Below are 13,503 nucleotides of genomic sequence, written 5' to 3'. Positions count from 1 at the left end.
CCATTAAAGTCCAATACTCACTTAGATTGTGGTTGTCTTTCTTCTGCCTCTCCTTCAGGAATGCCTTCGCTTCGTTTTCTGCACAGCAAAAGGGAAGGAAAACACCCACACCAGATGAACGTCGACTCCAAAGCTGTCATCCCCGCCCACCCCCACAGAACAGCATCTTTCCGTGCCGAGCCTCCCCCTCTCCTCACCATGGCCATGCCCCTGCAGCCCGGTACCTGACATCTCTCTCTTGATGTTCGGCAGGTCCGCCGGGCAGGAGTTGCTCACAGTTACAGCTGGCTCCATGATCCCCTGGTTGCTGTATACGTCCAGAAGGTTTCCTGAGACTGGCAGCTGGATAAAATGGAGAGGGGTTCAGGCAAAGCTCCCCCCCCCAGGCCATCACCACCAAGGCAGTCCCAGGAGGGGAACCCTCTGAACAGAGATATTAGACTGGGCTGGAAAGAGGTAGGAGCTTGGCCATCTTCTACGCTTCAATGAATCTCCGTTGTGGTGGTGGCAGAAGTTAACTTAGTTAGTTTGCTAACTTCCATGGGGGAGAAAGAGAGAAACCTGAATTCAAGCCCTGGGTTGTGGGGCAGGGGGGACGACTGGCAGCATGCTGGATTCATCCGTGGGTCGAAATTGAGTCAGGGAAGCCTCCATAGCTTCTGAGAAAGCCTGGGCTACTCAGGGCAACTGGCGTTCTCATCATGAACATCCGTGCATTCAATTTCTTTATTATTTTTATCTTCTATTTAGCTGTTCATAGAATCACAGAGTTGGAAGGGACCTGCAGGGTCATCTAGTCCAAACCCCTGCACAATTCAGGAACTCATCTGCCCACCCACAGTGACCCTAATTTCATGCCCAAGTGATCCCCACCACCACCAAAAATCTCCAAAATGCAGCCTGGCCCGGAGGAGATTCACCTCCCATCCCACGGTGGTGGTCCGCAATTCCCTGGGTATGCCAGGAAGAGCCACAAGAGACAAACACTGGCACATCCCTACCTGCCCAACCACTCACAGTCAGCCCAAGTTCATTCCTGGTGCATCAAGCAAAAAGGGTCCTTTAGTTCACCACCCACTATCTGCGTTAAGAGTCGCCGGGAGGCTTCGATAAATCCCAGTTCCCCTCCAGGAACAATCTTGCCTTAAGCACTCAAAAAAAAAACAAAGAAGGGAAACTCACAGTGCTTGGCATCTGCAGGCCACCGTAGTTCAGGATTTCATCGTTGTAGCTGGATTCCAGGCTAATGATCTCATCGATGACGTCATCGATCTAGGGACAGAGGGAAGAAGCAGCGACCATGAGAATGTAAGAGCGCAAGAGAAGCCATGATGGATCAGGCCAACGGCCCCTCCAGTCCCACCCTCTGTCTCACACCGTGGCCCAAATCCAGGGTCCATCAGGAGGTCCTCCAGCAGGGCCAGAACTCCACTGTTGCCCCCCAAGCACCAAAAATTCAGAGCATCACTGCCCGAGAGTGTTAGATGGGGAGCAAAAGAGAGTCGCCGAAGGAGGAGGGGTGTTCTACTCACTTCCTTCTCAGAGCTGGAACCGATGTTGAGCAGCGCCATCGGGCTGTTGGGAGCGCTGCCCGCACCCCCGGCCACCGCCTGCTGCTGCACCAGACCGTGCTGGGCCTCCGGAGCCGAGGCCGCCTGCGGGGAACAAGCGGCCGGTGCCCCCGGGCTCGCGCCAGCCAAAGCTTGCGTGGCCATCTTGTTGCCCATGGTCGTCGAGAGATATTGCTTGACCTGCTGCCTCTGGGCCTGCTGGATGTGATACTTGGTGGGGTTTTCCAGATGGGTCTGAACCTACGAGGCGGAGGAAAGGAGGGGGAGAGGAATGAGAGTCCCTGGCCCCGAGGAAGCCCGCCTGGCCTCAACCAGGGCCACAGCTTTCTCCATCCTGGACCCCACCTGGTGGAACGAGCTCCCAGAGGAGATCAGGGCCCTGACGGAACCTGAACAGTTCTGCAGGGCCGGCAAAAGGGAGGTCCTCCGCCAGGCATTTGGTTGAGGTCGACCAACCAGTTCACCACCTCCTTAGGCAGCCTATTCCACTGCTGAACTACTCTGACTGTGAAAAGATTTTTCCTGATATCTAGCCTATATTGTTGTACTTGTAGTTTAAACCCATTACTGCGTGTCCTCTCCTCTGCAGCCAGCAGAAACAGCATCCTGCCCTCCTCCAAGTGACAACCTTTCAGATACTTAAAGAGGGCTATCATGTCCCCTCTCAACCTCCTTTTCTCCAGGCTGAACATTCCCAAGTCCCTCAACCTATCTTCACAGGGCTTGGTCCCTTGGCTAAGTCCCCGTGAGACCCCCTGGCTGAACGGCAACTAAAACCCCCTGAATATGTCAATAAATGGGCGTCCAGAACGTCTCTTACCTTCAGAACTTCCACGGGGACCTGGGCGGGCGCGGGGCGGGCCAGGGGGCTCACGGAAATGGCGGGCGTGGAAGGAGTGGGGGCGGAGGTGCCGAATTGGGCGGCCTGCTGCTGTTCCCGGCGCTCTTGCTCCTGGGTCTGCGCCCGCATCAGCTGCTGCCGCAGAAGAACCCGCGAAGACATGGTGGGGCCTTGGGCTGGGGCCGCCGGAGGGCTGCAGGGAGGAGAGAGGAGGAGAGCAGGCAGTTATGGCTGGCGTGGAGAGAGAGGGAGACACCTCAGTCCATCGATCGGCCTTCAGCTGGCCATGCCTTTGAAGCAAGAGCCTCTTTTTCTACGGGGCTCCCCTGTGCTAGAGCAGTGGTTCTCAACCTGGGGGTCGGGACACCTTTGGGGGTCAAACGACCCTTTCACAGGGGTCGCGGCAGGGCAAGCAGCTTGGTCGGGAGGTCGCCATCCACACAACATCCTTGCGGGGTAGACCGAGAGAGAGCGTTCGTCTGTCTGGAGCAGCGGAGAAGAGCGAGATCGGTAGGGTGGGACGAGAGGCAGAGCTGAGCTGAGAAACCCCGGGGAAAATCCCAATTTATATACAATCATGAACAATGGATCTGTTTTCGGTTTAATTTCTGTGAAAAAACACTTGATTGTGCCTCTGAATATCTAAGCTGTCGGACGTAACTACACTCAGATGGGGGGGGAGTCCGGCTCTTCTGTGAGAATCCTCTAGAACGTTTTAGAACAGCCTTTCTCAACTTCTTTATTGTCGAGAAACCCCTGAAACATCCTTCAGGCTTTGAGTAACCTCAGAAGTGGCAAAATTGTGCAGAATCTGGTTGGGAAGCAGAGCTGTGGACACGCCCACCTGGGGCCCCTCCCCTTCCCACCCCTCCAGGCCCCTCATTGGCCCTTTGAGGGGGGAGGGCGGGCCGACATGACTCTATATCAGGGGCTTCTGGGAATTGTAGTCCATGGACATCTGGAGGGCCGCAGTTTGATTACCCCTGCTCTATATGGTCATATCACCCAATAAATGCTTAACCAATTTTAAAAATATTTTTAAAATTAACTCCCCCTCCCCCCAATTGGGAAGCCCTTCTAGGGCTGTCACTGAAACGTGGTTGAGAAAGACTGTTTTAGAAGAAGAGCTTGGTTTTTTATACCCCGCTTTTTACTACCTGAAGGAGTCTCAAAGCGGTTTACAATCACCTACCCTTCCTCTCCCCACAACAGACACCCGTTGAGGTAGGTGAGGCTGAGAGAGCTCAGAGACAACTGCTCTGCAAGAACAGCTCAGACAGCGCTGCGACTAGCCGTGTCCTCACAGAGCAGTTCTCTCCAAGCTCTCTCAGCCTCGCCTGCCTCCCAGGGTGTCGTTCATGGGAAAAGTTGTTTGTAGGCTACTTTGGGACTCCTCCGGAGAGCGAAAAGCAAGGTGTAAAAAACCAGCTCTTCTTCTTCTCTCTCTCTCAGTCCCACATGCCTCACCTTGAAGAAGAACAAATTTATTTCCGTACAAGCTTTTGAAATCGGAGATCCCTTTCCGCAGAAGCACTGGGGCGGGTGACCATTAGGCCGCATTACTCATTCAGCAGAAGGAGGGGAAGGGCAGAAGGAATGTGTTAGAGAGAGAGGCCGGAGTCAAACCGATCCAGTCGGAAGAGAAATCACGTCACCCAGAGTGGGAGTTGGACTCTCCCAACCGCGACAAACAGCAGTGGACTACAATAAACATCCAATCTAAGCCAGGAGGAAATGAGATAGTGGGAGAAAGAAACACCTGCAAGGTGTGGGAGGGGAAGGAGATTAATATTTTTAATGAGTTAAGGATCTGAGGTTCCCGGTACACCTCGGGAGGAGCATTGCCTTGCATTTGTGAATGAATTCGAATTCAGCACCTTCACTGTCGGATCCAACCTGTGAAGTTCTTTTGAAAAACAGGATGCCCACCACCATCACACACCAGGGATTAACAGCACCTTTGGATTCCAAACATGGTCTACAGCTGCTCCTACCCTAAGCCCTACACTTACAGATGCTAATCTGTTCCACTGTTCCAGTTCTTCCATTAGATTTAACATTTTCTTGGTGTCATGGTTTAAGAGCAGAGGAGAACCGTATTTGATTCCCTGCTCCTCCACAACGTTCCACCTGCTGGGTGACCTTGGGCCAGTCCCAGTTCTCTCAGAGCTCTTCTTTCACAGCAGTTCTCTCAGAGCTCTCTCAGCCTGCCTCACAAGGTATCAGCTGAGGGGAGAGGATGGGTAGACGATTGCAATTCGCTATGAGACTCCTTCGGGTAGTGAAAAGTCTGGCATCAAGCCAGCTCTTCGTCTTCTTCCCTACTACTTCAGTATGGTGTAGTGGTTAGGAGTGTGGACTTCTAATCTGGCATGCCGGGTTCGATTCTGCGCTCCCCCACATGCAGCCAGCTGGGTGACCTTGGGCTAGTCACAGCACTGATAAAACTGTTCTGATCTGGAAGTGATATCAGGGCTCTCTCAGCCTCACCCACCTCACAGGGTGTCTGTTGTGGGGAGAGGAAAGGGAAGGCGAATATAAGCCGCTTTGAGCCTCCTTCGGGTAGGGAAAAGCGGCATATAAGAACCAACTCTTCTTCTTCTTCCCTAGTTCCCTTCTCAACCAGGGGTTTGCAGCAGCCCCGGAAGAGTTTCGCTGATTGGGCGGAAGTTAATTATTTATATATTTTAAACTTTAAAAAAAGAAAGAAAACTTATCGGGCGATATGACCATGTATTTCTGTGCTGTGACTACAGGTGACTTCTTCCGGATGTTTAGATGGAATTTGTTTAGCATTAATTTCATCCCATTGGTTCTAGTCGGTCCCTCCGGGGCAAGAGAGAACAACTCTGCTCCATCCTCTCCATGGCAGCCTTTTAAATACTTGAAGAGGGTTATCAAGTCCCCTCTCAGTCGCCTCCTTTCTAGGCTCAACAGGCCAAGCTCCCCCAACCTTTCAAGGGTTTCTCGACAGTAAAAAGTTGAGAAAGGCTGGCCGAAGGAGACCCATGAACGGAAAACGCCAGAAGGACTTTTCGCTCTCTGTGAACATGCCCGACAGCACAGGCCAACCCTGCAGGGGGAATGTTCTCACAGGCCCAGAGGCTACTCGGGCTACCTCCCCCTCCCCCTTGTGAAGGACGGAGCCGACAGCGGACGGACCCAAACGGTTTCTCCTCCTTCCTCCCTTACCTCACGCCGATGGGCTGGCTCTTCAACTCGTAGAAGCTGTCGGTGTTCAACGAGAGAATGTTCTCCAGGTCAATGTCGGCCACGATCCCGGATTCGGGGAGCAGAGAGTCGAGGCTGCGTGAAGGAAGACATCGGCCGTGAGCCCCTGGGGCTTCGTTCTCCTTTAAGCGCCAGGGCCATGCGCTCGGCCGGCGGACGAATGTTCAGTCCCTCTAAATCTCCCTCTTTGACGGCAGGAGACAAAACTGGATTTTGTGAGGATGGAGGAGGGTGAAATCAGTCTCAACGTGAGCAACGGGCCCTCTTCTCCCACGACTCTCAGGACTCAATAAAAAATCTGTGGTCCAAATCGTGCTCCCTCTTTAGGGCAGGGGTAGCCAGATTGTGGTTTTCCAGAGGTCCGTGGACTACAATTCCCATGAGCCCCTGACTCTCAGGACTCCATTAAAATCTGTGGTCCAAATCATGCTCCCTCTTCAGGGCAGGGCTAGCCAGATTGTGGTTCTCCAGGTGTCCGTGGACTACAGTTCCCATGAGCCCCTGCCAGCAGGGGCTCATGGGAACTGTAGTCCACAGACACCTGGAGAACCACTGTTTGGCCGCTACTTTCCTGGGTATATCAAGGAAAGAGGTGTTTTGCCATTGCTTTGCCTCTGGGTCACAACCCTTTGATGATCTCCTACCCAAAACTAATCAATGCTTAACTCGCTTAACTGGCGAGATCTGACAATATCAGGCTAGCGTGGGCCATCCAGGTCAAGGCAAGAGACCAACAAGGGTGGTCTGCCATTGCCTGCCTCTACATGGTAACCCTGGACTTTCTTGGTGGTCTCCCATACAAATCCTAACCAGGACCATCCCTGCTTAGCTTCTGAGATCGGCTGAGATCAGACTAGCCTGGGCAATCCAGCTAATTCTTACCTCCCCCCAAAATAATTGAGGGTGCTCCATACAACCAGCTCGGCACACTAAGAAACAGAGCCAACGTGTGGAAGTGTTTAAGAATGCCATGTTAGGATCTGGAGAGGTAAAGGTAAAGGTATCCCCTGTGCAAGCACCGAGTCATGTCTGACCCTTGGGGTGATGCCCTCTAGCGTTTTCATGGCAGACTCAATACGGGGTGGTTTGCCAGTGCCTTCCCCAGTCATTACCGTTTACCCCCCATCAAGCAAGCTGGGTACTCATTTTACCGACCTCGGAAGGATGGAAGGCTGAGTGAACCTTGAGCCGGCTGCTGGGACTGAACTCCCAGCCTCATGGGCAAAGCTTTCAGACAGCTGCCTTACCACTCTGAGCCACAAGAGGCTCAGTAGGATCTGGAGAACACAAGTTCAAATCCCCACTTGTGCCATGGAAGCTTGCTGAGTCAGCCACTGGCCCACCTCACAGGGTTGTTGTGGCGATAAAACAAAGTAGAGGAGAATGAGGTGAACCACGGCGACTGTAAGAAAAACGTTAAAAACACTTAAACAATTAAAAACACAGCTAATCCAAGGTTCGATTCCCGGCTCCTCCTCCACATGCAGCCATTTGGGTGACCAGTTCTGTCAGAGCTCTCTCAGCCTCACCTACCCCTCAGGATGTCTGTTGTGGGGAAAGTTACGGGACGGCAATTGTATGCGGCTTTGAGACCCCAGCTCTTCTAAAGTCCTGTGGAATATGGTCCACAAATTTGATGCCCAACTCAACACAGCCATGAGAACCACCAGTAGATGCATTAAAACCCACCCCAATCTGCATTGCACCACATCGCTCCCTGCATCTCCGAAGGCCAGTTTGGTGTAGTGGTTAGGAGTGCGGACTTCTAATCTGGCTTGCCAGGTTCGATTCTGCGCTCCCCCACATGCAGCCAGCTGGGTGACCTTGGGCTCCTCACGGCACTGATAAAACTGTTCTGACCTAGCAGGAATATCAGGGCTCTCTCAGCCTCACCCACCTCACAGGGTGTCCGTTGTGGGGAGAGGAATGAGAAGGCAACTGTAAGCCGCTTTGAGCCTCCTTCGGGTAGGGAAAAGCAGCATATAAGAACCAACTCTTCTTCTTCAGTAATCTTAGGACTCTCTCAGCCTCACCCACCTCACAGGGTGTCTGTTGTGGGGAGAGGAAAGGGAAGGTGAATGAAAGCCGCTTTGAGACTCCTTCGGGTAGGGAAAAGCGGCATCTAAGAACCAACTCTTCTTCTTCTTCAGTAATCTCAGGGCTCTCTCAGCCTCACCCACCCCACAGGGTGTCTGTTGTGGGGAGAGGAAAGGGAAGGCGACTGTAAGCCGCTTTGAGCCTCCTTCGGGTAGGGAAAAGCGGCATATAAGAACCAACTCTTATTCTTCTTCAGTAATCTCAGGGCTCTCTCAGCCTCCCCTCCCTCACAGGGTGTCTGTTGTGGGGAGAGGAAAGGGAAGGCGACTGTAAGCCGCTTTGAGCCTCCTTCGGGTAGGGAAAAGCGGCATATAAGAACCAACTCTTCTTCTTCTTCAGTAATCTCAGGGCTCTCTCAGCCTCTCCTCCCTCACAGGGTGTCTGTTGTGGGGAGAGGAAGGGAAGGCGAATGTAAGCCACTTTGAGCCTCCTTTGGGTAGGGAAAAGCGGCATATAAGAACCAACTCTTCTTCTTCTTCTTCGTCAATATAGAAAGATCACTGCAAACAGAGAGCGGCCCATCCACGAAAACACGGCTGACACAGGCCTGTCCAAACTAAACTCCCGACACCCGGCAGCAAGTTCTGCACTAATCCCGCAATCACAACATTTCGATCTACGGAATGAACGGTTGCACAAACATGGATGCCCTCAGTTCCCCCCGAGACCCATAACCTGATAAACTCCGACAAGAGGCCGGCAGGTTTGGACTTGCCCCGTAAAGTATGGAAGACGGCTAATAGAATACGAACGGGCTTTGGCGGTTGTGCAGACCTGTTGTGTTGAAATGTGGCAATCGCAGGTCGCGAATGTGACCGGGCTGCAGCCCCACAATCTGTTTTCTATCTGTCACGGGAATGTGAACGTCGTGCTTTCCAGGGAGATGTGACTGAGCTCTCTGTACTCTCCCCAGCTGCGATCGAGCGGATTGAAAGAGATTAGTATTTGGGGGGGATTGCCCAGTCCAAGGGTAGTCAAACTGCGGCCCTCCAGATGTCCATGGACTACAATTCCCAGGAGCCCCTGCCAGCAAATGCTGGCAGGGGCTTCTGGGAATTGTAGTCCATGGACATCTGGAGGGCCGCAGTTTGACTACCCCTGGCCCAGTCGGTCTGCATAATGGCTGCACTTACTGGTATACATGTTTTGAAAGTTCTATGCTTCCTGTGGGTAACTCTGCCGTACGATAAATAAATAAATCACTTCTACACTGCTGTGTGCGTTTTGTGAATTCCTTTGGGCAAAATCTTTTTCAGTGCAATCCCAGGGTTATTCCACTCTCCACTCATGGACTCAGACTGGAATAACTCCGGACGGGATGGCACTGCAGATAGCTATTTTCACCCCACAGTGCATTTCAGGCATGTACTTTGTAATTTGCAGTGTCAGACTCTCTACACCAGGGGTAGTCAAACTGCGGCCCTCCAGATGTCCATGGACTACAATTCCCAGGAGCCCCTGCCAGCATTCGCCAGCGAATGCTGGCAAGGGCTCCTGGGAATTGTAGTCCATGGACATCTGGAGAGCCGCAGTTTGACTACCCCTGCTCTACACGATGGGTTAAAGAAAAAGAAAATCCAGCCCTCAGATATACAAGGACTACCCTTTGCGGTGAAGAAAGCATTTGTTGCCACTCCACGGAAGAGTCACAAACATTCCAACTGTTCAACAACAGGGCATTCAGCAGGAGGGGCAGAGGATAATTGCCAGTTTGGGTGGTTTAAAGGCCACCCACAGCCTCCAAGGAAGACTAGAAAGAGATCCCTGGAGAGAAACAGCAAAGCAACCGGGTGAGTTTTTAAAAAAAGAAAGATAAACTGGAGGAGGGTTTGCGTGACAAAGTCAGGCCTCTCAGTCTTTCGGGAACGAGGGGCAAGAAGTCCTAACCGAAGTTCACAAGCTAACAAGGAGCATGAAGGCAGGCACAAGGACCCAGCCCTGAAACACCTGGATGTCAGCAGACGCATACCTGTCGGTCGGTCATCCAAAAGGCATTTGCTGAAATTGCAAACAGGACAAAAAAGAAGCAAAGTCCCCGGCCAGCAAATAATCACCTTCGGGAATTTATTCTCTCGAAACCATACCAGTAAACGTGCCTTGAAAAGCAAAGAAGGGGCGGTACAAAAATCCAAATAAATAAAAATAGATAAAATAAATATATTAGGCTTGCTCCTGGCAGAAATCTAATAATGGCTATTAGCCATCATAGGTCAAATCCTGAGTTTCCATAGGTGCAAGGAAGACGCCCGCCTTCAAAACATGATTCTCATATCCTCCCCCAAGGCAGCCTGAAACCCCCCCCCCAAAAAAATCCTTTTTCTACCACACAGGACACCACTCAAATAAATGTTAGCCTGGATCAAGCCAACAACAGATGATAAAGCCTCCGTATCCAAGAGTAGCACACCTGAACAGCAGTGGCAAAGACTGTTTTTATGATACCCTGATGATAAGGTTCCCTGAACAATCAGGCTGATCGCAGCTGGGAGTAGGAAACTAGGATAGATGGGAGCTTGTTCAGATCGAGGAGGGTCTTTTATGGGCCGAATTCCACTGCATCTAAAAGGGTGCCATTGTAGAGGATGGAGCAGAGTTGCTCTCTCTTGCCCCGGAGGGACGGACCAGAACCAATGGGATGAAATTAAGGCAAAAGAAATTCCGTCTCAACATCCGGAAGAAGTTCCTGACAGAGTGGTTCCTCAGTGGAACAGGCTTCCTCGGGAGGTGGTGGGTTCTCCATCTTTGGAGATTTTTAAACAGAGGCTGGAGAGCCATCTGACGGAGAAGCTGATTCTGTGAAGGCTCAAGGGGGTGGCAGGTGACAGTGGATGAGCGAGAGGGTTGGGAGTGTCCTGCATAGTGCAGGGGGTTGGACTAGATGATCCAGGAGGTCCCTTCAAACTCTGTGATTCTACTGCACTGCAGGTCCAAATTTGCACAGGTTGGAATTCGCCTGACTGCCTGAATCCCTCCTCTCTCCCAAGGAGGTCTCGTTTACTCACCAAGCTACAGGACGGAAGTCTACACCCTGCTTGCAAAAATTAACAGCCCTCCCACGTCCCCCTTTCCCCCCGAGATCCTAAATCTGGCCTTGAATCTCCACAGCTTTCAAAGACCACTGTGGTGATCTTTTGTCCGGGTCGTGGCAGAAAATGGCAATTTATGGCGAACCCGGAGGATATCCCAAATCCTTTACCGGCCTATGAAACTATATCACAATTAGTCATTAGAATGGGGAAATATCGGAACAAATTGATCAAAACAACAAAGTAAACTGCAAAAAAAAAACCCGAAAATTGATATGTACACAGCGATTGTCCTCACCAACGATCCTGGCGCAGTTTGATGGCACCTTGCAGAAATTCAGCTGTTTTCTATTATTTCTGTATTGAGTTTCCCAGGGGATATTCAAGCCAAGATCTGCCTGCGTCTGTGTAGGAAAACCCTGCTTTTTCTCCGCAGTTTCCCATCCAAGCCCAAAGCAGAACTGACCTTGCTCAGCTTCCGAGATCGGTCGGCTTCGGCCCTGACTAGGCCCATCCCTGGTCCCCACCGCAAAGGCAGACTCCAGAGACGGCTGAGCTACAGTCAGAGGCCTTCAAACGCCAGCGAACAGCCGGTTCGAACCCGCGGGCGGCCTTACCGCCATCTGAAGAAGCGCAAAAGATTTAATCTCAGACGGAATCAGCCAGCGGAGGGCAGAGGGAGAAAAACAGTCGGCGCAGAGAATGCTCCGAACCCAGAGAGGTGAGATTGTGCAACCGCCGTGACCGGAGGAGGACTGGCAGCAGAGATGGCGTTTGCTTCCAGAACAAGGATAGGAGGAAGTGGAGGAGATGCGCTCACCACCGAGAGCTGCCCAAAGCAGAATGACAAAAAGAGCAGAAGAGCGGTTAAGAGTGGCAGCCTCTAATCTGGAGAGCCAAGTTGGATTCCCCATACACAGCCAGCTGGGTGAACTTGGGCTAGTCACAGTTCTCCCAGAGCTGTTCTTAGAGCAGTTCTCTCAGAGCTCTCTCGGCCCCACCAACCTCACAGGGTGTGGGGAGAGGAAGGGAAGGTGACTGTAAGGTGCTCTGGGACTCCTTTGGGCAGTGAAAAGTGGGGTATAAAAGCCAGGTCTTCTTCTAAGATGGAAGACCGAAGAGAAGATTTCATGGAGGCGGGGGAGGGGGGAGGAATTGGGCGCCCCCCCCCCTTCTTTGAAGCCTATATGTGCAAGATTGCTACAGGCCTGGACACTGTCGCCCATGAGGATTTTATTTCAACGTTATTAACGTTGGCGATAGCAGGAAACGAAGGGGAGGTTCGAACCCATGACCTCAGGACTGCTGGCAACAGTTCTGCAGATTTATTTATTTAGAGATAACCGCCTTGGCTAAACAAACAGGTTGCTCCCAAAAAGGAGGCACATAAAAAGCACAAGAGACAATCAAACAATACAGCCGCTTGACCTCAACAGCTGAACAGAAACAAAAGGCCGGAATGTGGCCAACAATGGCCAGGCCCCTTGGTGACCGCTGAGTCTGTGGGCCAGCTTGGTTAAGAGGTGTGGTCTCTGATCTGGAGAACCGGGTTTGATTCCCCGCTCTTCCACATGCAGCCAGCTGGGTGGCCCATCCCAGTTCAGTCAGAGCTGTTCTGCAGAGCAGTTCTGTCAGAGCTGTTCTCGCAGAACAGTTCTGTCAGAGCTCTCTCAGCCCCACCTACCTCTCAGGGTGCCTGTGGCGGGGAGAGGAAGGAAAGACGATCATAAGCCATTTGGAGACTCCTTCGGGCAGTTAAAAGCCGGGTATGAAAACCACATGGTGACCCTGTTGAGGTTTTTAAAGCAAGAGTCAATTTGAGGAGTTTTGCCATTGCCTGCCTCTCTACCACCAGGTGTCCAGGGTCGGCCTGAATACCAGGGTCGACCCTGCTTAGCTTCTGAAATCTGATGAGATTGAGCTTGCCTGGGCCACTCAGGTCAGGGCAACTACTAAATACGCTCTCTTAAATGCATTAAGGCACTGGCCCATATAGGCCAGGGGTGACCAAGTTACGGCTCTCCAGAAGTCCACAGACTACAATTCCCATGAGCCCCTGCCAGCATGCTGGCAGGGGCTCATGGGAATTGTAGTCCGTGGACATCTGGAGAGCCAAAGAGAAACCAACGGGCTTCTAATACGAAAGACCATTCCTTTAGGGGGAGGTATTAGAAGGCCCCGTGACCTCTCTGGAAGGCATTTTTAGCCTGCCCTTGGCCAAAACCAGACTCATGGCAGGGTACTATGAGTCATCAAATCACCATTGATTTATGGCGACCCTAGAAAGGGCTTTTCAAAGCCAAGTGAGAAGCAGAATTAGTTTGCTGTTGCGTTCCCCCAACCCTATTCTGCATGATCGTGCCACTTATGGGGCTTCTCGAAGCCTGAATAAAGTTTTGGGGGTTTCTCAATGGTAAAAAAGTTGTTAAAAGGCTTCCTCTCCCCACAACAGACCTCCCATGAGGCAAGTGGGGCTCAGAGAGTTCTAAGAGGACTGCTCTGCACGAACAGCTGTATCAGGACTGCGACTAGCCAAAAGCCACCCAGTTGGCTGCATGCGGAGGAGCGGGGAATCACACCTGGTTCTCCAGATTAAAGGCCCCCACTCTTAACCACTGCGCAGAGGTGGCTCTCGAAGACTCACGGATATTTTTCAGCCACGATATTTTCATCCTCTACCTGCCAGCCGACCTCACAGGACTGTTGGGAAGCAGTCACCGAGAAATTTTTCTTTGGC

At 52.0% G+C, this 13,503-nt stretch overlaps 1 protein-coding gene across 4 annotated transcripts in view; it reads right to left on the bottom strand.

Annotated features, from left to right (window-relative positions):
• TFE3 (transcription factor binding to IGHM enhancer 3) overlaps positions 1-13,503 on the bottom strand; it is a 32,961-nt gene that overhangs the window by 4,722 nt on the left and 14,736 nt on the right. For 2 of the 4 annotated variants that reach the window (XM_077329485.1, XM_077329482.1), the window contains exons 2-7: positions 5,605-5,718; positions 2,392-2,605; positions 1,533-1,811; positions 1,183-1,272; positions 198-342; positions 22-78 (exon numbers count right to left, since the gene is read on the bottom strand). In XM_077329485.1, the coding sequence (XP_077185600.1) occupies positions 22-78; positions 198-342; positions 1,183-1,272; positions 1,533-1,811; positions 2,392-2,605; positions 5,605-5,718 (899 nt within the window). The remainder of the gene's footprint in view (positions 1-21; positions 79-197; positions 343-1,182; positions 1,273-1,532; positions 1,812-2,391; positions 2,606-5,604; positions 5,719-13,503) is intronic. The other 2 variants (XM_077329486.1, XM_077329484.1) reach the window with 1 other exon arrangement.

Source organism: Paroedura picta, chromosome 3, assembly GCF_049243985.1.
Source record: "Paroedura picta isolate Pp20150507F chromosome 3, Ppicta_v3.0, whole genome shotgun sequence".
Classification (NCBI taxonomy): Eukaryota; Metazoa; Chordata; class Lepidosauria; order Squamata; family Gekkonidae; genus Paroedura; species Paroedura picta.
This window is presented reverse-complemented; position numbering and strand designations above follow the sequence as displayed.